The sequence below is a fragment of the Aythya fuligula genome, chromosome 9 (genome assembly GCF_009819795.1).
Source record: "Aythya fuligula isolate bAytFul2 chromosome 9, bAytFul2.pri, whole genome shotgun sequence".
Classification (NCBI taxonomy): Eukaryota; Metazoa; Chordata; class Aves; order Anseriformes; family Anatidae; genus Aythya; species Aythya fuligula.
Genome location: NC_045567.1, coordinates 17,752,599 through 17,773,649, shown reverse-complemented (window position 1 = coordinate 17,773,649; position 21,051 = coordinate 17,752,599). Strand labels below are relative to the sequence as shown.

At 43.0% G+C, this 21,051-nt stretch overlaps 2 protein-coding genes across 16 annotated transcripts in view; one reads left to right on the top strand and one right to left on the bottom strand.

Annotated features, from left to right (window-relative positions):
• MCF2L2 (MCF.2 cell line derived transforming sequence-like 2) overlaps window positions 1-21,051 on the bottom strand; it is a 157,540-nt gene that overhangs the window by 58,776 nt on the left and 77,713 nt on the right. The gene's annotated exons all lie outside the window — the stretch shown is intronic.
• Window positions 1,615-19,273, top strand: B3GNT5 (UDP-GlcNAc:betaGal beta-1,3-N-acetylglucosaminyltransferase 5). Of its 6 annotated transcripts, XM_032193387.1 has the most exons (3): window positions 1,615-1,836; window positions 2,515-2,727; window positions 17,487-19,273. In XM_032193387.1, the coding sequence occupies exon 3, from the start codon at window positions 17,816-17,818 to the stop codon at window positions 18,938-18,940; it is 1,125 nt and encodes a 374-aa protein (XP_032049278.1). In that variant the 5' UTR covers window positions 1,615-1,836; window positions 2,515-2,727; window positions 17,487-17,815; the 3' UTR covers window positions 18,941-19,273. The 6 variants fall into 6 exon arrangements, with proteins under 6 accessions (XP_032049278.1, XP_032049279.1, XP_032049276.1 ...); XM_032193388.1 differs by lacking the exon at window positions 2,515-2,727 and having other exon boundaries at window positions 1,615-1,819; XM_032193385.1 differs by lacking the exon at window positions 2,515-2,727 and having other exon boundaries at window positions 1,615-1,832.

The following is a 21,051-nucleotide window of genomic DNA, read 5'->3' as shown; positions in this document are numbered from 1 at the left end:
AGTAAATATTAAGTTTAAAATGCATGCGCGTAGGAATATTTGATCGAAGCACAAGTGAGTCATGCTGTGTAGTTTTATTTTTTCACACTTAGCTGTGGAAGGAAGAATCCAGCTGCTATTTTATTTTTCTCTCTGGCTTACTAAATTCAACTGAAAAGGAAAACAGGAAAAACTGCTATCAGCAGCCAAGAAATTGTTAACCTACGTTTTTTTAAATATCTCTCATTGAGAATTTCTCATTCATACTGTTTTACTACTGAAAAACTGTGCAAATGGGATGACATCTGAAAGGAAGAAAGAAAGATAAACTTATGAAAAGCCTTTTATGAACTAGGGGGAAAGTCAGCAACTATCATTTGGGTAAGAAGAATAAATGATGCTTTGTTTATTAGGTTACTTTTACTATTATTTAAATACTGTTTAAATAGCATGCCAAATTTACACACAATCTATGAACCTTTACTGCTACGGTGAATCAAAAACTGGAAAGTATTCTGTTTTGTCTTGGGGCAGAATCAAGCAGATGAAGAGAAATCTGGGAAGGCTGTTATAAGGTTCATATTAAGACATAGAGCAGGAAAAAAAGAGAGGTCAAGTGAAAAGCTCCTTAGCCCTTGAAGTTTCCCCAAACAAAACCCATATTACAAAGCAACCCATCCTTCTGTAGGATTGGAAAAAAAAAAAAACTGCTTGGTTTTTACCCTTGCTCTACTTTTGTTGGGTGCCCTTGACGACAGAATTCATATCTCTCATTGTCTCTCCTGTGTGTACAAAGAAAACAATTCCTCACTCGCAGAGATGTTGTCAGATTTATGGTTGTGAAGTGACAGCAAACACTAATGGCCATAATATGCAACAGTTAAGTTTCTATGAACTCAATGATGAGGTCAGGAATAATTCGATCAATCACAGTCTGTGGGAGAATAGAAGATACACAATGAGCCCACGTCTGATATTTGTGTTCATTGAGAAATCTCAGAGTGCCTCCTCAAACCCACGAGGCACAATGTTAGAGCAGCTTTCCAGCCTAATTTGAAACAGCTTTTTTTCTTCTAACCTAGTTTTCCTCTTTATAAGAAGTTTGCAAAAGACTTTAAGGAAGGCACGTTCCTAACGCTTAGCATCACTTGGTTTTTAAATACTCCCAATCTGTCTATAGAGACTGACTGAGCCTGAAGCACTGCAAGGCACAGGCACGTTTTCAGCCTCTGAAAATCCGGTCTGTCTAAAAACGGCTCAGAAGAGTTTAGAAAAGGGCATCCTCCTCAGGATGACGCAAAGAAATCGCCAAGGTAGGAGGGAAAAATAAATAATAATAACCAAACCCTGAAACCCTCTTCTTTCCTTCCTGCCCTGAATGTTCCCAGCCAAGCCGTGCAGAGCCTCAGCCAGCTCCGTGCCCTCCGCACCCAGCAGCCGGCTATGGGAGGGCGCGGAGCCCTCGGAGCCTTACAGCAGCGACAGCTACGCCTGCACCGTGACTCCCCATCTCCCTTTTAAGGTATAAATCTGATCCATCGGGACGTCAGACCACAAAAGCAACTGGTTTGAGCCTCGGGAGAGAGGAAGCAGGGGTCGCCTCCGGCTGACCCCCGGGCGCGGTACTCGCCAAGGCAGTGAGGAACCCCGGCGCTCGGCTGAGGAACAAGGGGAGGAGAAGAAGAGGAGGAGGAGGAGGGGAGGAGGAGCCCATTGGCTCCCGGAGCCGAGGGATCCTATATCCTGAGTGAATGGGGCGGCCCCGGGAGCGGGCTGGGCGAGTCCTCTTCCCTGAGGAAGGAAAAGGCGGCGAGGAGGAGGCTGCCGGCCGCTGCGCTGGGTGAGCCCCCGAGGTCGGTGCGTGTCTTTCCTCCCTCCTTCCCGGTTCCTGAGCTCGTCCCCTCGCCAAAAGCAGGCAGCTCGGTCCCTTCTCAGCCCCGGCCGTGGTGAGGAGGGGAGCCGGGCGGTTAAAATCCGCGAGAAGTTGCTGTTTCCCTAAGTGCTTCTCTCCGACCGCAGGGAGGGCGAGGGCTGGGCTCCTCAGGGGAGGGGGCGCCTGGCCGCGGTTCCCTGCATCAGCCAAATTTTCCGGCGGCTTTGTCCCAAAGTTTTCGGCTCCAGCCCGGCCCCGTGAGCTCCTTGCTTTTACCCCTTAAGGCCGGCTTGGCTGCGGGCTGGCACATTTCTGTGGCAAACGAGCCCCAAACTTCAGTGCGTTTCCTACCGCCTTTTATGCATCGTCCTAGCAGATCCCTTTCAGCCTCATCTCTGCCCGCTGTCTGCCTGTTTTGTGTCCCAAAACAAAGCCGGGGAGCCCTCAGGGTCCCCCAAATCCCTGCAGGGTCCCCCCGGTCCCGGCGCGGTGCGCTCCCTCCCGCAGCCCATTCAAAGCCGCGCTGTTTTCCCCCGCCCCTGGAGCCCCTCCCGCTTCCCTCCTTCCCCCAGTTACTAGCTTTTATTCTTATTTTTCCTACTGGAAAAGGCTTCTTTTTTTCACGTTTTCTTTCCCTATGCCCTTTTCTCTTTCTTTCCCAGCCCTTCCCACCCAAGAAACTCGCCGATCCGGCTGGGAGTTGCTCCGCTCGGCCGCGGTTTGCAGCACGGGCCCGGGGGGTTGGGGCAGCCCCGAGCCCTCCCCGGCCTCATTAACGCCCTCATTAGCACCGCGGCCGCTCCTCGGCGCCCTTCCCCAAACTTCTTTTGCGGGAGCTCCGGAGAAGATAATCGGCTTGAGAGAATGCCCTAAGAGTAAGGGGGATTTACCGAGCGCGGTTAGGAAGCGCGTTTGTGCTCAGCCCGCCTGTACGGCTCTAAAACCTTCTGGTTTTCTGCTTTTTCCCTCTTTTTCTTTTCTTCTTCTTTTTTTTTTTTTTTTTTTTTTTTTTTTTCTCCTCCCCTGGCCGCAGGCGTGCCCGCCCCGGCGGGGAGGCGGTCGGGAAGGGCCGGGCCGGTTCCCTCCTTTGTTTCCCGGCGTGGCTGGAAGCGGTGCCCTGTCCCCCCCGGAGCTCCGTGCAGCCGCTGGGGAGGGCGCTGAAACCCCAAGCAGGGGCCGGGGTCGTCCTCGGGGGGACCGGGACTTGGGGGCTGCCCCCGAGGAGGACACGGGGGGGGCGCAGGGGCACCCCGCTGGAGGCGGTTGAGCTCTTCAGGGCAGCCAGCTTTGTTAGAAGTGCTCCCCAGGAAGGTCTCGGAGTCTGTCTGGAGGTGGGAGACCGGCTTGGCTCTGCTGTAAGCTACTCTGCGTTGTGTGGGACAATGCTAAAAAGCCTGAAGTTGTTTTTGGGCTGCACGAGGAGGTGGAGGAGTCGATTTGGGCAGCTCTTCTGTGCTGGAGCATCCTCATCTCTTGCCTGCCGGGGCTTATGCCTGAGGATCTCTCAGCAGTAGTGTGCGCAAATGTTTCAAGCTAGTTTGTGTGATGCATCTTGCTGGTTATCTCCTAGCAGTTGGAAGAGGGAAAGGATGTGCTTAAGAAATGGATAAATGTTTTGGAAAAGGGGAAAACTGTTGTCCTCCAAGGCAGTATAAATGCTAGCTTTTTCTGTTGATCAGGGCAGTAGATAGCAAAGCACAGCTGAGAACAACAGCCGTGGAATATTCCAGCAGTGTACCCAGAAGGCTGGAGCATCACACCGAGCTGGGTGTTGTGCTGCTGTTAGGGGGCTACTGGTTGTTTGTCCTGCCCAGGACTAGATTCCTGGAAGCCCATCATCTGATGTCTATGGAAATGTAATCTCAGTGAAAATGCAGGCTCCTGCACTGGTAAGACTTTGTGGATTTTTTTTTTTTCTGCTTTGAAATTTACCAGCAGTGTCTGCTATACTAGTTCTCTTCCATTAAGTGATTCAAAACTGTGTCACTTGCTGCTTTCTTTCTCTTCATAAACTGAGAAGCAAGCTGGTTACTAATGCTGCCCAAAGCAGTAGCTGGGACAGTGTCTCTGACATCTGGCCAAACTGGAGTAGCAAGTACTGAAACTAGGAATGGTAATTCACCTACAGATTGGGGAGCAGCATGTGGAAAATCCTGCAAGTCATTGCATATGTAAGCCACCGGCTTTTCAAATAAGCAGTGTTATTCTTTACCTATAATGTTATGGCATTTAGGATGTACTAAACATTGCCTCATCTCCCGTGGCTATCAATCTATGCCTGAAGAATTGTTTAGGTAATCCTTTAAATTGAAGATGTCACTTACTGCAAGGGCTTGGGTGGACACAAGTAATGAGCGGTTTTTACTGGGAAAATTTACTGTGACTTTGTTCCTGTAGTAGGTCTGCTGGCCTTGGAATTGGCAATAGAAGTGATGAATTAGTGTGGCACTACTAGCTCTTCCTTCTATATGGCTTGCAGAGTATAGTGAGGCATCCTCCTTAGCTTCCTAGGACATTGAATATCTGGGGTGAGGCTATTTTGGTTAGTTACTACCATGGTCCGCTGAATAATCAACCTTTAAAGTCCAATATAAAGCAGTGTGGTCCATCTCTGTCAAGCTATCCAGAAGTGACAAACAGATTCCTTGCTCATACAGGAAATGCTTGTGTATCTGGGATCTCAGCAACACTTGGAAGAGTGATCCAGATCCCAAAATGAGGTCTGTTCGAGTAGTCCTGATCTATGCATCTCAAGTATTCAAGGTCTAATAAGACACTCAGGGATGCTAGAGTTTTTTCTTCTTTTAGAAGCTTCATGGATAGGACATGCCCTTGGCATTAAGGGGAAGTGCTATGGAAGGATCTTTGAAAGGTGATTCTTGACCTAAAGACTGCAGTCAGTGGGAAAGTTACCACAAGGTACAGAAATATGATGGAACAACTCCTTTGCTTTGGAATTGAATCTTTTTAGAGTGAACCTCTACCAGCCCTGAAGTTTACCTGTTGCCTGAGTTGTTTTGTAGCCTGATCTTAATATAGATAAAACTGTGGCTTGGAGATGTCACTGCTAGATGCCTAAGTGAATTGGAAAACCTACAAGATTCTAAATGGCCTGAGGACAGATGACCTTGAAAGAAGGCAATGTTGTAAGGGAAAGCAACTTAGTTTGAAGGACTGTTGAGGAAACATGTCTACATCTTGCTAATATCATAAGCTGTAGGAATTCCTGTCTCATAGCAAAGAACAAGTTTGCTTGCTGTGAACCAGCTTCATGAGGTTGAGCTTGACTGTCTGGTACCATCTACATACTGCTGGATGTAGTTTTAAACTTGAATAAAACGTGTTTGGTCACTCCGAACTACCAGGACTACTGTCATGCTCTGAAGATGTGCTGTCACCTTTCACAGTGCAGCAAGACAAACTGTCCATCAGGGATTTCCAAACAACTTCTGAAGCAAAGAACTTTTTTGATCAACACAGATCATATTGTTGGGAGGTGTGCTAGGATTTATCACCAAAGGTAGATATTTTAGATAGTTTTCTCCATTGAGAGCTGAGGAAACTTGCTTAAATAGAATTTTGTCTGCCCCAGATTACTGCTGTCCCACTAAGTCAGTCTCTGTTCACACTACTTCTCCTGCTGCATCCTAAAACTTTAAAGTTCTACCAGTTTCATTTCTGACGAGACCAGAAACAGTTTGTACCAAATAAGGTAAAGCGCCCTTTTCTCTTCAGGCAGGAAACTTATGGCTCTTATTTCCACAACCCTTCCCCCAACCCCACTACTAGTCATATATGGAGGGGTTCCCCCTTCCTCTGCTCAGCTCTTTCATGGCCTATGAAATGGATGGATGGCTTTTCTTCTACATGAATTGGTTAATTAAGGAAAGATTAATGTTTCACTTTGGACTTGCCACTTAGAACATCTTACACATCCTGGTGTATCATTAAGATAAGATAAAGTGATTTACAGTAACTAAGGGTACTGACTTTCTATTGCATTATTTCAAAGTTCAACTTTCTAGCACAATCGGGCTCTTTAATGAATGTTTTTCTGTTTGTTTCCTTCTGCCCTAAGTTCATCCCTGTCATGTATGCTTCAGCTCTTGTCTTTGTACCTTCCTTTTAGAGTTCACAGACTGGTGTTCTTGGTCTGTTTTGCAGTGACTTCCATTTTAGGTTCTCCTTAGTTTTGTTTTACTAAATGGTCCTTGCAGCAATTCTGAATCTGGTGCAGTATGCATTTCAGCCATATTCCTGGCCATACGTTAGTCTTGTGTGAGGGTTGTATGTGTATAAACATGTGTTTTCACTAACTCTAGATATCATTAAATAGTGTGACCTACTATCTATTTCTCATGAGCAGAGATGAGTACTGCTGGCTAAATGTAAATGCACAAGTCGCCTCATTTAATTTACGAAGGCCATGGTCTTAAAGAAATCTCACTGCCTACTAAACGTGTTGGGAGGATGGTACAGCTCCTTGGTTATCTGGTTTGAATCATGAAGTTAGGCCTGAAGAATTCTTTGTGGTCCTCTGTTCTAGGGCCTGTGATGGCCAGCAGACCGCTTGCAGGTCTCAGAGGGCGCTTCAACTACAGTAAACGAGGAACTGCCAGATGCAGTGCCATTTGCTGCAGCCTGCTGTACTGTCACGTTTCTCGTAAATGTGTGGGAGTGTGTGTGTCAGTTCTTCGCTGCTGTGGGCTTGTAGTGCTCTTGCTCCCCATATTTCACAACAAAAAGCAGATGAGTGTCTCCTGTTCTGTCTCTGGCCTTGTTTCATGGCGGAAAGGGCTGTATATAGGGCCAGAATTCTCCTTGGTTACCACAGAAGTGGGAGAGGATTAATGGAATTCATCCCACCCATCTTGCAGGCAGGCTTCAACAAAGCCTTGAGCTGCTGCTATTCCAGCCAATCTGCAGCTACTTTAGTTTTTGAGGTGGTTCTCTGTCCACTTTATCATCAAATCTGAGATGTTTCAAGCAAGCCAGAGAGGAGCAAACATGCATGGAGACCCCCAACATGTATGTAAGAGTCTGTAAATTGGAAAGTAGATTCAATACAGGAGAGAAACAAAAGCTTTTGATATAAAGCATATTTGACTGTGAACTGACAGGAGTTTGCTTTTCCTCAAACTACACATACCTCTTCACATAATGCATTTAACATGTTTATGCAGTCGACTTTAAAATCACTTGGAAATTTCTCATTATGCTACTGGAGGATTCATGAATGCCTTCAGAATGGCAGTCTGAAGTTGGGACTGATGAGAAATGGAGAGTCAAGTCAGGTCGCTCTTTCTACATGATTCCCCTACGGTTAAGGTGACTTTTCAGTTGAATTCCAGGTGCTGCTTACATAACTTTAATTTCAATAAAAGTAAAACTTAGTCATTCAAGATACAGCAACAAAAATTACAATTTGACATTTTTATTGAAATTAAACCTATATAGGAACTCTTTCAACACGTGCAAATGCAGTGTGAATAGTGCTAGCAGACTTATGCTGAACTACCTCAAATTGGAATTAACTCTTAAGGAAATAAACGAAGCACAAATGTAAAACAAAAGGAGAATATATAGTCAAACTGCTTACTAGATCTAGATTAATTTCCTATTAATGAAACAAGAACCCATTAGATGCGATTATCCAAGAGCCATTAATAGCAGGACAGGGTCACTAGTAACTCTTCCACTTCTCTCAGCCCAAAGCAGAATACAGCACTTGTTCTTCAGCTTAAGAGTCGCTGACATCTACATACAGCAGTGAACAGGAGGGTGTGAGCATGAACAAGGCATGATTCTGCTGAAGCCAAGGGAACAATGTGCAGTACCTATCTGTTCTTGCAAGTGCTTATCAAGTGTATTTATAATCTTCCAAATGATATGGAATAATTATTTACTTGTGCAAGCTTTAAGATAAGGTTCCAGAAATGATCTACTATAAAATTGAAGGGTGGGGGCTTTCTAGAGGCTATAAGAAGTGCTGACCAAAGTCTTACTGAAGCAGGAAGACTGTTAACTGCACACAAAAAGGGCAAAGATGTGTTCCTGGTTATATTATATTTCTAGTACTTTCTTTGCATAATAGGATAATTGGTTTCTCTCCTACACCAAAAAGAGGGTTCTGGAGCCAAGCTCAGCACTATAACACGCAGGTTTTTCTTCCTGTTTTTGGTGGGCTTCCATTGTTCTGAGAATAAAATTGCTCACTTTTATTTTAAAGCAAAGCAGGAGTATGAGCGATACTAGACAGTCTCTGTGTAAGACTAGACTCCTACAATGGCTTTAATTCTGCTTTAAAAAAAAAAAAACTTTCTGTTACTAGGCTGTTTGGTGAGAGGAGGCCAGTGTGGAGTAGCTGCTTAAAACTTACTCCTCCTGTCCACGCAATGGGGTGAAGCCTGAGGTTTTGTCAAATTTGTTTGCCTTTCTCAACTGCTTCCCGCGTTGTCTGTCATGGCAGATACCCTAGCTGCTTACATTAGGTATTAGGTTAAAACTGCTACAGAATGCAGCAAGGCCTGGCAGCTGTTGGGTAAGCCTTGCACTGCTAACAGCAATGAACCTTGGGCTTGCAAAAGGTGAGGCTTCTACCTGAGCTCTGAAAGATTTACATCTTTGTGAGGTTTTTGTGGTGTTGTTTGTTTTTTTTTTGGTGGGGGTTGTTTTCTTCTGGCAAACAAGTGTCTTTCTTCCCTTACTACTTAATGTTCAGTAAGATTCTCGGGTGGGTTTTTCACTAATACAGGTAAATGGCAGACCCTCTCCATAGAAAGGGTGGTAGTGGTGCAAGAACTTTTAGGGAAGGAGGGGGGAGCTCTATGGCTTCTGTTCTCTCTGCAGTTTCTTCTGGGGACTAACAGCAGTTTTGACCTTCCTACAACTAAAAACTGCTTTAAAAAACACTTATTCCCTCCCTGTAACTGAAGGTGGCCCATGACCCTAGTTACAGGAGTTGTGTAGCTGTCTCGCTGTTCCTGTTCCAGAGCAAGCAGTAGGAGATGGACCTTGCTGAAAATTAGCAAGGGACCTAAAAACCAAACGCAAAGTAGGTGCTGGTCAATTTTACTACTGGTGGTATGGACAGCCAGCAGATAAGTGGGGGGAAAATTATGTGGCTTAGGAAAATCTCCGATCAGTGTGGGCAGAACTAATTACATATTTATTCTTAATTTGAGGCTACATGAGGTCTTAAACTGAAAAGAAAGATAGTGGGCTAGACTGACTGAGCAGTACAGCTCTCCATGTTGCTTTTCCTCTTACTTCCTTATAAAAATTTAACTGACAGAAGTTCTACTAGCAAAAGGAAACGGCTTAATGTGCAGTGGGATAGTTACTGGTGCCTGTAGCAGTAGCACTGGAAAGCTTATACAGTATTTACCTAGCCTTTGTGATGCTGCTTAGCTTGGGGTACTTCTTAAAGTATTTGCTGAAGTGGTACCTACACAGCAATCATGAGAACTAAACAAAAAAGTGACAGTGGGGAAACCACCTTTACAAACAGTTATTGAGTAACTGGGCACTGGCACTCAGACAAAAACAAGCTGCAGATGTGTTCATTTCTTTACAAAGAGTTACCTTATTTGAAGTCACGAGGTGTGTTTAATTGGTTGCAATTGCAGTCAGTCAATCATGTAAGATAAGGGATTATAAGCAAAGCAGTATCTTGCTGACCACCACTACAAACAACTGAGTTCCTTACTCTCTGAGCATAAATAGGATGCACTTGTTTCCACATGCAGTCATCGCTAACTTGGCTGCAATATAGTCTACTGACCATGTCTTGAACTTCAACTTAAGATTAAGATACCTTTTCTTGAAACCTGCACACTACTTATGGCTATTAAACATGTGAAATGGCAGTTCATGTATTTCTGGTAATTCTTACTGTCTTTTCCTTTCTGTCATTTTTCTTTCTTCAAGAAAATGACGGTCCTGCGTGCATATGCTTTCGTCTTCCTTGTAGAATGAAAAAGATGTTTCTCCACCATTAACAGGAAATGGCAGCTCTAACTTTCCGTGGTACTGATGCTTATCACAAGTGCTTGTTCTCTTACAGATTTTTATCTGTGAATTTAAACGAGTACAGTTTGGCTTTTTATACCGAACAGATCAGGGTGTGTAAATACTATGTCCTACTACTATGGTTTTGAAATTCAAGCTCTGCCATTCACACTGGTGGTGGGTAATATTATTAACAGGTAGCTAATGTGCTCTGCCTGTTTTGTGTATACTTCTGCTTTAGTACACGGGATTCGAAAGGAATGTGTACCAGTCTGGCACATCTTTTAAATACTAGCACTATGAAAGTGAGCTTACGTAAATGCAGAGTGCTGCTCAGGATAGTATTAGAGCTCATCGCTGCCATCTGCCAAAACATGTGTTGGGTTGTACTATAGGTACTGTTACAGCCTTTGGAGCTTTCTTGGAGCTCTGACTTGCCTGCATGGAAGTTGGTACATATTTCATCAACCTTTGCAGAAAATGAGGGCATGTGGCCTCAATCATGTAACTGCCAGACTCTGAAACTTTAGAATATTACCCTTACAGGCAGTGCAAAGAACTAGCTCTTTTCACTAGCTCAGTCTAGCACAAAAGCACAGAACTTCATGTTGGTGCTTGTGTATTTTATGTAAAATCCCTTGAGCTACTAAATCATTCGTATTTTGTAGGCTTTTATACTTGGAAACAATCCTCCCTCGTAGCTTGTCTGGTGAATAGTCTACGTTGGCTATAGCAAGTTAAAGCAACTGAAAATCACAGTCATTGTAGACTGGTGCTTGAAAGGGGTGGTCCTATACCTCTCCTGCTCTGCACAGTCGCTGTTCTAGGGAACTGATCCTGCTGAAAGCAACTTGAGAAGAAGGCAAGCCTCCCTCCACCTTCTAGCAGATGCCTCCACTTAGATTTGTTCATAGCAGTTAGGAAGCATGCTGCTCCATTTTAGAGGAAATGGAAGAAATCCTTCTTGTCCTTTTCACCCAATTGCTGTAGCACATATAAAATATCTCTAGGAACTAAACCTCTGCTGGCAATTAGCTGTTTCCTGGCAGTCCTAATCCTTTACAATATGTCTTGCTTCCAACCCCGAAGGAGCTAAAATGCTTTACTCAATTGCCATCTAATACTTTGCCATCCTTTTGAATTTCTCTGCCAACCAACACTTCAGAGATTGCCTCAGCAATTGCAAACATTGCAGATCAATGAGAAGCAACAAGTGGTTACAGCTTTTGACTCGCTTTTTTTTCCTATGTGTTGCTGAATTATTTCTCTGATATGAAGGTCCTCCTGAGAGTGCTGTACTTCAATGCATTTTTTAATAGAGGGATTCTTCTTGACTGAGCAACTACAGAAGTTCAGGTTTAGGAAGATGTTGGACATCTTAATTGGGTCTGTGTTCAATCTGAAGTCCTCAATGCACGCACAAAGAGCATTTAATGCTGACTCGACTATTACAGGAAACTGTACCCTGGTTGTAGGTAAACTATAAAATGAGCAGGCAAAGCTTGCGTGTGAAATTGCATATAATGGGTTAAATGGTTTCAAAACTGAACCTTGTCACTTCTGCATTTATGTTCCTTATTGATGCAATTCTTATCACCTGTCTTTCTACACTTTCATCTTTCTAACACTGCTGCTTCTTTTTGATTGTTATCTTCTTGATGTTTTTTCTGAAGTGATAACTGTCCAAACTGACTCCCATCTCTCACTACTTTTGTACGGAACAATGTGTAGCAGGGGAGGTTTTGACACTACTTGAAGTGTTCTTTGGAGGATGGTTTCTTTCAGTCTTGGAGCTTGTGAGGAAGTAGGATCCTTCCTTGTAGGAAGGAAGGATCAGTTAAGGACCTTATGACGTTTTTTTCTAAAACATCTGTCACTGTAGTGTTGGGTGTGACTTGTTTCTGTTCAGTTTTCTTTCTTGGTACAGCTCATATGAGGAACTTGAATATCCTCTCAATGCAACTTGTTAGTGTACAAACTCTTCAAATACAAGGGAGCAAAGGAGAAGGATATAGGCCAGGGCAGAAATGCCAGATAACACGACTTGTGAAGACATGCCGGTAAATGAAAAAAATTGTGAGAAACCGAGTTGTGAAATCTTGTAGCTGAAGTTGTGAGTAGCAAAATCAGCTCAGGCCTTGCTTCCATTACCATAGGCACATACCTTCTTAGCCTCTAGTTACTAGGAAGGGGAAACTGATAAGCCATCAGAACACAATTACATGTTTATTTGATGTGTTAAGGCTAAATTTTCTTTGGTCTTCTAGTGTAGGCAGTACAGGAATACTGGTGGAGATGGAGTTTAATTTTATAAGGATTATAACTGTTTAAATTGCTCAGAAACCAAGGACTGCAAAACTTAAATTCTACCTAACAATGAAAAGGCTCAAACATGCCAAAATTTGTGTTCTCTGTTTAGGCCGCAGCTACAGGGTTCAGACTTTGAAAGCTTAAAGAAAATCCAGTGTATTCTTTTCAGGATCATCTCATTCTTATACTAGGCTTGACAATTCTTCCTGAACTGAAATCCAGGCAGTGCTAATCCTAGACCCTGTGCTGTCTGGCTTCTGTCCTCTCTTGTTGGATATGTTCCTGTGGTTCAGGGGAAGTGGTGCTGCAGCTGGGGTCCATGTGACATGGGAAGTCTAGCAGGATGAAGCAATATCAAGCAAGCACTATCAAAGAAGCTGATCTGGGGTAGTTGAGTGACAGGGCTGCCCTGACTACAGTCCAGAAGCCTGTCCCAGGATTTCAAGTTTCTTGTAGTAACACTAGGCTACTTTCAAGCCTTTTGTGAAAGTGAAAGCTTCAGAAACGATGAATGTAACACTTTGGTTCTGCAAAACAGAACCCCTGAGTCCTCTTGTAACTTCAGTTTTGCCCCTAGATACAGCCTGACCTAAATAAATTGCTTGCTGTTACTTCACTGTTTCAACAGGTTGGTTTCTGAGGAAGAATTTAGAAGGAGTGAGCTGAACTTGATTTCCTGAGCAACTAGATAAGCTTCAGAGCTGATGAAAGCTGCAGGAGATCTGCGTGGTGGTGATGAGAGGGCAGGGATGAAGAAAGAATGAGTGTAAGGCCATCCTCAGCTGGCAGCAGTAACCTTTTTATTGAGTTCAATTGCATGGAACTGCACCCTTAAACTAATTAGCTGTTCTCTGGCACAGCCAAGAATGAGCATTTAACTTCATAAATATTTGAGTTTGCTGAAGGGCTGCTGCTTCCTTGAGGTCTTTCTGTCATATGCTGCAAGCCAAATAAAAGGGATAATGTGGGCACCAAAGCTGGCATTTGGATGAAACAAAATTGACTGTAGCTAGAAATATCCTTAATCTGAAGAGCTGAGTCTGTCTGTAACTAAGCAGAGAAATGCTTGTCATTCATTCATCCCTTAAGTAACCAGTTCCTTCTATCTCCAGTAAGATGACCAAGCTTAAGTCTATCCAAATACCATGCAAGAGTTGATGAGAAAGGGACTGTTGCTACAAGCTGTTGGTAGCGTCTTTGTTTTTTTTTTTGCTTTGTTTTTTTTTTTTTTTTAAAAAGGAAAAAGCTCTAAAGTGTTTATTAGAATATCCTGCATTGCTTAAGAAAGCTGTTTGTGAACTAAACTATGTTTCTTTCCTTCTGCACAAGACAGAAACATACCTGATAATCTTTGTTCTAAAACCAGATGTAATTTAGGGGTGTGCTGTGTCAAATTGATTACAGATGAATTGAAACCCAGCCTTTGTATTGTACCACAAACTTTGTAGCTGGGGGTGAGGGAATGTTCCCTCTGGGCGGTCTCAGCGGGTCTCTTCTTGGGTTTAGGTTTCTCTCAGGGTGGTGGTAGGGAATCTCTTTTGTGGGGCAGTCTCTTGTGTCAGAGTTTTCTCTGGGGTCCCTCCCACAAATGTCTGTGTTCATGTCTGAGGTGTCTGTTTCTTTAGCCTCCTCTGCCTCCTCACTGGATTTTCCAAAACAAAACTGTTCTATTTCTACCCTGAAATTGACTTCATACTAACTTCTTTCAAATGCTGACTTCTGTGGATGCTCGAAGTAGCTCCCTAGGGATCTGCTTTTCAGTGTTCACTCTACAAATCATCACAAAGACTTTCTATTGTGTAATACTTCTCTGGGATGAAAATGGAGCTAGCATATTTACAGAATGCAAAGTACTGAGCTGTGAACAGTTGCTACATTCAAATGACACAGTTGTGCTTATGGTAATACCAACAGGTTAAATAAACAGACCCATCTAGGAAAAGTAGGATTGCTGCAGAGTGAAAAAAACTTTCAGTACTAACAACTGGGGGAGGACCACACAGTTGTGTTTTTAGATACACCTGAAGGGAAGGCAGCTACAGGAACTGTTTGAGTGCATGATTCTCCCAGTTTGTCTCCAATCTCAGAGTATATCTAAAAGCTTCCAAGCCACAAGTAAGAGAATGCACACCAAGAGGCAAAAACGCTTTAGTTATGGTCTGGAAAATGACTGTCAAGCATGGTTTTATCTTCTGTCCCACAGTTTCCTCTTCCTAGGAAGAAGGCTTTTTTTTTTTTCCCCCTCAGAATTAAGAATCCATTGTCAATAAATAGCTTTTGTGGGGTACAGGTTGAGGCAGCTGTTAAGGGGAGGAGGGCATAACTAATCCAAAGGATCAGTATTGAGAATGTCTATAAAGTTCTTTTGGTGAAAATGATTCTAGGGTATCAGCACCTTTGCAAGTCTCTGGGCTCTTTTTTTTTTTTTTTTGAGGGAGACAGTGTGGGGGAGAAGGAAGCCTCTTTAAATGTCATCAGTATTGTTTATCTATAATTGCATTTAAGTTTTATGAAGGACATGTTTCTGAGGAGGGTTCTTAAATTCTCTCAGCTAAATGCTGATTTAATTTCTCTGGAATAGATCAAATGAGGCTCAACTTACAGCCTGTAAGTTGATTTTAGGGCTTGTTTTTTTTCTTCAAGGAACAACTTGAAGAATTAAAATAATAATAATAATAAATTCTTTCCAGCATCTCTCTTTTTGGAGGGGATACTAGAGAGCAGGAGACTTGATCTATGCTAAAATCTGCCCACTGTATCTTCTCTGTAAATTAAAGCTGTTTGCACAGATATTTTGGTAGGGATTTTTCTGAGGTGTATTTAGTCTTCCCTAGTAGCAACAACTGTTACATAGGTTAGCCTCAATATTAGTCTCAAGTTAACACTTTGTGGTGTTGACTGTTCTCTCACTTCTCCCTTTGCCCAGATGACATGAGTAGTTGTAGACTTTTGCCAAAATCTGTTATCAAAGCACAATCCAAAAACGCTGTACGTGGTGACTAGGCTTTCTGAACTAACCAAATAAGTACAAGTACCTTGCCTTGTGCTGCCTCTACTTTCTTGAGAAAGTCAGTCAGCTGTTTTTAAGCTATCCTGATGGCAGTGGGCAACCTAACCACTGAAGCTGAGTCACCTTTATTTTTCCTCCTCTCTGCTGATGACTGGATATTGCCAAAGGCTTTATAGTGCAACTCTACTTTTCTTTCCTTTTTGTGACACCTGCTATATATGTCAACAAGTTGATGTACACTTTGCCTCACCCAATTCAGTTTACAATGCTGCAGCATTTGTGTTAACTGGCCAACTTCATGCAGAGTGTAGACTTTCTGGAGAAAAGCACACGCAAGCATGTAGGACAGAGGGGAAAACTAAAACTTAACCCCACTTTCAGGAAGTAGTGGATATTTTCAGACCTACTTCCCCAAAAGAAGTTAACAAATTTCTGTGTTTCTGTGACAGTCCAGTTCCTTGTTCAAGTTCGTTTCATCTGAAACAAGAGTAAGCTCTGCAGTAGCATTCTATTATAAAGTTGCTGAGTTTATAACTCTGAGGTGCATTGTTTAACTTAATGTTTCCAAAATAAAACGGGTTTAAACTGATACTATAAAAAGTGCTGACTGATTGTTATTCACCAAACTGCCTATACAGCTTTTCTGTTATGCACTGCAGTCTGCAAGCTTCAGCCACACCAGTCCATGGTTTCCATTTTGAGCAGTCAGCCCTCCTCCCTGCATTAGATTACTACACTATAAAATTGCATCAACTTTTACTATCGCTATCTAGTTGGTTTCTCCTAATACTGTCCAATTGCAAGACCTCCAAATGGGTAAAATAATCTCTCAAAAAACTTGTGTTGCACGTAACTTCTAATGTAATAGCGATAGCTCATGTTCTCTTGCTTCAGAGGTTGTGTTTGCCTGCACTAAGTGCCTAGCTAATGCGGTGCCTTACTTCCAGTGTGTGTCAGTCTTACATTTCTGGTTCTGAGAGCTCACCCTGGGTTTTTACGGGAAGAGCAGGCAGCTACTCTTCTGGGATGTTCTTGTTTAGTGTAGCTGGAGTCACGTCTCCCCTACGTAAGAACTGACTTTTAGAAACTGCAGGGCAAGAAGGCTGGACTTGTGTGGCTTTGTGGTTTTTAGATTCTTCACTAAAACCCTAGCTGATATCAGTGAGAATAGCCCTGTGATGGTAGCTGCCTGATATTAGCAGCTGTAGCTATGACAGGGGTGCCAAACTGAGGAGGAGTTTTTGGCCCCAGCGGCTGCAACATGCTGCGTAATCTGTCTTCACCTGAGCTTGGTTGCAGATGGTCTCTATTGCACCACTGGCTAGAAAGTACAGGTTTTAGGATGATACATGGAGTGTTTGGTAATGAGTTTCACTGGAGCACAATTCTGTTCATATCTCATTTCAGTCACGCTCTGGCAGGCTGAAATGGCCGCTTACTTTCTACAAGCCTGCCCATAGGGTTGAGCTGGGAGAACAACACCCGTGCCCTGCCTGCCAGGCCACCAGGGGCTCCATGGCTGGGGCAGGACCACACTGGACAAAGCTGGTGTGGTGCTACCCCGGCTGTGGTCAGGGGGCAAAGTGGCAGTGGCCCCTTCCCGCCATCCTCCTCAGAACGCCACAGGGTTGGTGGCCTGGCTCTGCCGTTATTGCTGGCTGTGAGAAGCTCTGTGGGGCTGCGCTGAGGTGACGACAGCCCCGCTTTGCCTGCACTCCCGTGTCCCTCTCCCAGGTGGGAACGAGGGCAGCCCCCATTGGCCCCAATATCCTCTCTGAGAGCCTGGTCAAGGTGGGGTGGTAGAGAGGGGGAAAGTGGCTGCCTGAGGGACCGGTGGTGGGGATGAGGGGGGTGAGGCCTAGCAGCTAGCCCTGACCGTTGGGATGGGCCCAGCCCTCTGACACCGGGGAGCTGTCACTGGTGTCTGTGTGGGCCTCGCTCTTCAACAGGCTGCCCAAAGACAGTTTGTAAACTCAGTCATTTGTATGCTGTGTGGCTTGCTTCCCAGCTTAAAGAATTTAAACAAAATGTTTTCATCTGGTTAATGGCTGTGGGTTTTCCTAAGAGCTTCTTGTGTCAGAACTGAAGCCTCCGCATCAGCTTCCCCCTTTCCTTTCCTAACCTCAGGGAAGTTTTGGGCTACTGACAGCCCCTAGCTTGTTGCCGGTTTTTGAGGGGAGGGGGCCGGTTATGTAGATGAGTGGTGATTGGGAATGTCTCAGTAAAGTCAGTCTCCCTGACAGAACATAAAACCAGATGGGTTAATAGCAACTCACTGAAACTTTCCTCCCTCCTCTTTGGTAGGTACTCATCTTCATGAAGAAAATCAGCATGTAAGAAGATCTGATTAGAACCAGTGTTCACTTTAAGATGCCACAAAGGGAAAAAACTCATATGCAAGTCCCATCTTTCAAAACTGTCTGCACTCTTCCAACAGAAGAAAAATCTTTTTGAGAAATATGACTTGTGAAATCTGTGAAGGAAGCTGGCTTTACAAGGCTACTGAATGAAAGACAACATGCCTTACAGTAGACACTTATCCTGAAGGGGTGACACTGCTCTCAAGCTAAAACACGGGCACTCTAAAAACACCGATCCTGAACAGGAATAAGGATTACAAGAACTGCATCAGAATGTTTGTTAGTCCTAGGAGAGTCAGAAAATGCCAGTTTTTGCAGTTATTTGCCACTTGTTTCATACTATGTCTCATGTTTTTTTGGGAACCATTTGATAATCGCATTGTAAGCCATATGAAGTCCTATTCATACAGATACCTCATAAATAGCTACAGTTTTGTGAATGAAAGCCTGTCTGTCAACAGGGAAGACCTGGACAGAGTATCAAGCTACCAGTACTTGATCAACCATGAAGAGAAATGTCAACAGCAGGATGTTCTTCTCCTGTTGCTTGTGAAGACTTCTCCTGAAAACCATCATCGGAGGAATGCGATTCGACAAACTTGGGGTAATGAGAAATATGTTCAGTCTAAACTTAATGCCAATATTAAAACTCTGTTTGCTTTAGGACGACCCTCAGATCATCTGCAGCAAAGAAAACTATATTTGGAAGACCAGAAATACAATGATTTGATTCAGCAAGATTTCCTGGATACTTTTCACAATCTTACTCTTAAATTACTTCTACAGTTTAGCTGGGTGAATGCCTACTGTCCTCATGCCAGGTTTATTATGTCTGCAGATGATGATATATTTATCCATATGCCAAATCTTGTTGCTTATCTCCAAAGTCTAGCACAAATGGGTGTTCAAGACCTCTGGATTGGCCGTGTTCATCGTGGATCCCCTCCCGTAAGAGACAAGACTAGCAAATACTATGTTCCATATGAAATGTACCAGTGGCCCTCTTATCCTGACTACACAGCAGGAGCTGCATATGTAATATCGAGTGATGTAGCAGCTAAAGTATACGAGGCTTCATTGACTCTCAATACAAGTCTTTATATAGATGATGTCTTCATGGGCCTCTGTGCCAATAAAATGGGAATTGTACCACAACACCATGTATTTTTTTCTGGGGAAGGAAAGGCTCCATATCATCCCTGCATTTACAACAAAATGATGACATCTCATGGACATGTAGAGGATCTTCACCGTCTCTGGAAGCAGGCTACAGATCCCAAAGTTAAAAAGATTTCCTCGGGGTTTTGGGGTAGAGTATACTGCAGAATAGTTAATATTGTACTTCTCTGTAAACTATTCTATGAGGACACATATCCCTGTTCAGCTGCATTTTCTTAATACTTGAATATCTGTGTTGAAGATCCACTGAGCCAAAACAGAACAACAAACTTCTTAGCTGTTTATTCAAAATACGTGTAAGTGTGAAAAGAGGGTAGAACTTAAATGTGAATAGCTGGGGTGGGGGTTGGGGGGTGAACCAGGGAAGGGGGAGGAGGATGGTCCCAGGTTCTGTTCAGAAACGGTTATTGGAATAGCTCTCCTATTGTACTGCAACTTTCTACATTGTAGCCTGTTGTGTTTTTTGTTTTTACATGCTTTTTACATGTTTCACAGGATGAGTCTGGATTGTGTGATCATTAAATGAACTATAACGGGCTTCTAGAATTTGAAGTGCTTGGTGAAAATGGCATTTACTTTGAACTTGATTCAGTACGTCTTGAAGCTTTTTTTAAAAAGCAATGTGAGCTAAGGCATATGGTTCAAAAAAAAAAAACTATATCAAAATGGAGTAGACCTCTCAAAATAAGAGGAAAATAGAACTGAGTCAATGAGACTATTGTACTAGTCTAAAACAAAGTAAATTGGTTACAAGTCCTCAGCACTTCTGTTTGTCAGTTATGCAGGTCCAGGTATACTTTCCATGAAGCAAACAGTACTAGAAGTAAAGACCTGCTACAATTCTTTTCTCAAAGCTCTCTAAGTCTTTGACGTAAGGAAAACTGTTTGAGTGCCCTCTGACTTGGTTCTTTTAAGTAACAAATGAGCTCCCTTTAGATCAGAAGTAAACTTTAAAGGAAGAAAATCTAACGTTACTTACGCAATTGGTTGTGTTAATCTCTGCCTTCTGAAAAAATGAAGCTGTATAATTAATCCAATCTCTAATAAGCAAATAGACTAAATGCATTTAAGGCCTATTTTCTTTTAACAATTCTTCTGTTGTCCTATATTCATAGTTCTAAAGGTGAAAAGCAAGCAAAAGTCATAGCTGTATTCCTTTAGAATTTTATAGTTGAAGTTGTTATTGACTTGAAAGAGCAATGTTTCTTGCTTATATTTGTTAAATAAGGATAATACTTTCTGCATGAGGTTTTGACTTCACGGTGAAGGGACAGGGAGATGGTGAACCACAAACTCAGTACACAAATGAAAATCACTAACCCTGAAGTTTTTCCTAAAGACAAGAGATTATTTACAGCTTCAGGGTAGTCTGTGTCCACAAAACTCTTGAATAGAGTTGAATAATATCACCCGTAGAGGAACAAAAATACCTGTGCATTGTAAATCTGGATAGAACTAGGTGGTATTGAAACTCCAGTTGTTATGAGTTGTACTGTGGTGCCATATAAACTTTGTAAAAACAAGGTTCTTCTGTCTTTTCTTGTATTATCTCACTGATGGTGTCTTCACAGGTTTCCAGTACAGGTTATTTAGTTGCTAATTGCAAAGCCTGTGGTAGCTCTCCCTGGAGTGGATACACAGACTGCACAAGGTACAGTCAGATATTGTTTGTGAACTGGTTTGATGCTGGAATGAGTTCTTGTGTGGGTAGTGTCATGAAACTACTTGTGAAAGATTGAATGAGTCACGTTTATCAGCACAGCAATAACAAATGACCCCAAAGCTTGCAAATTACTAACTATCTGTCACAGTTCTTGGATCTGCCAGAAATGTACTATATACAGGAGCAATGCTACTTGCTTTTTAAGATGTCTAAAGCTAGCCTTTTCTCTTCTGCCTGAAGTTTCTTGCTGCTACAGCAATGTGGAGCAGTGAATTACTTAATTTGTCTTCTAACTTTACAACAGATGTATGTGGCACAGCAGTTTTAAACTGCAACTGGTAAACTTTGTTTAAATGCTGCTGCTTTTGTTTTAAAGGTTTGAATGGCTAATGGTATATGCTAGCATAGACAAACAGCACTGAGCTTGCTGTCTGTTCTTCAAACTGCTATTTCAGATGGATGTTAGGTAACTACTGGAACTAAGTGGAATATGTAACTCTAAGTAGATTTCCAGGAGGGAGGGAAAAACCCCAACTGGACTCAAATGTTGGGTATATAGAGCCTACAAATAACTCACTTGTCAGCATTAAAATAGACTGCAACAGCTGTAGTTCAGGAACTCCATGTCCTTGCCTAAACAGACTCAGATTATAATCCGAGGATGCTT

Coding starts and splice junctions, on each gene's coding strand:
- B3GNT5 (XM_032193388.1), top strand. CDS start 17,816: ATGTTTGTTAGTCCTAGGAGAGTCAGAAAATGCCAGTTTTTGCAGTTA.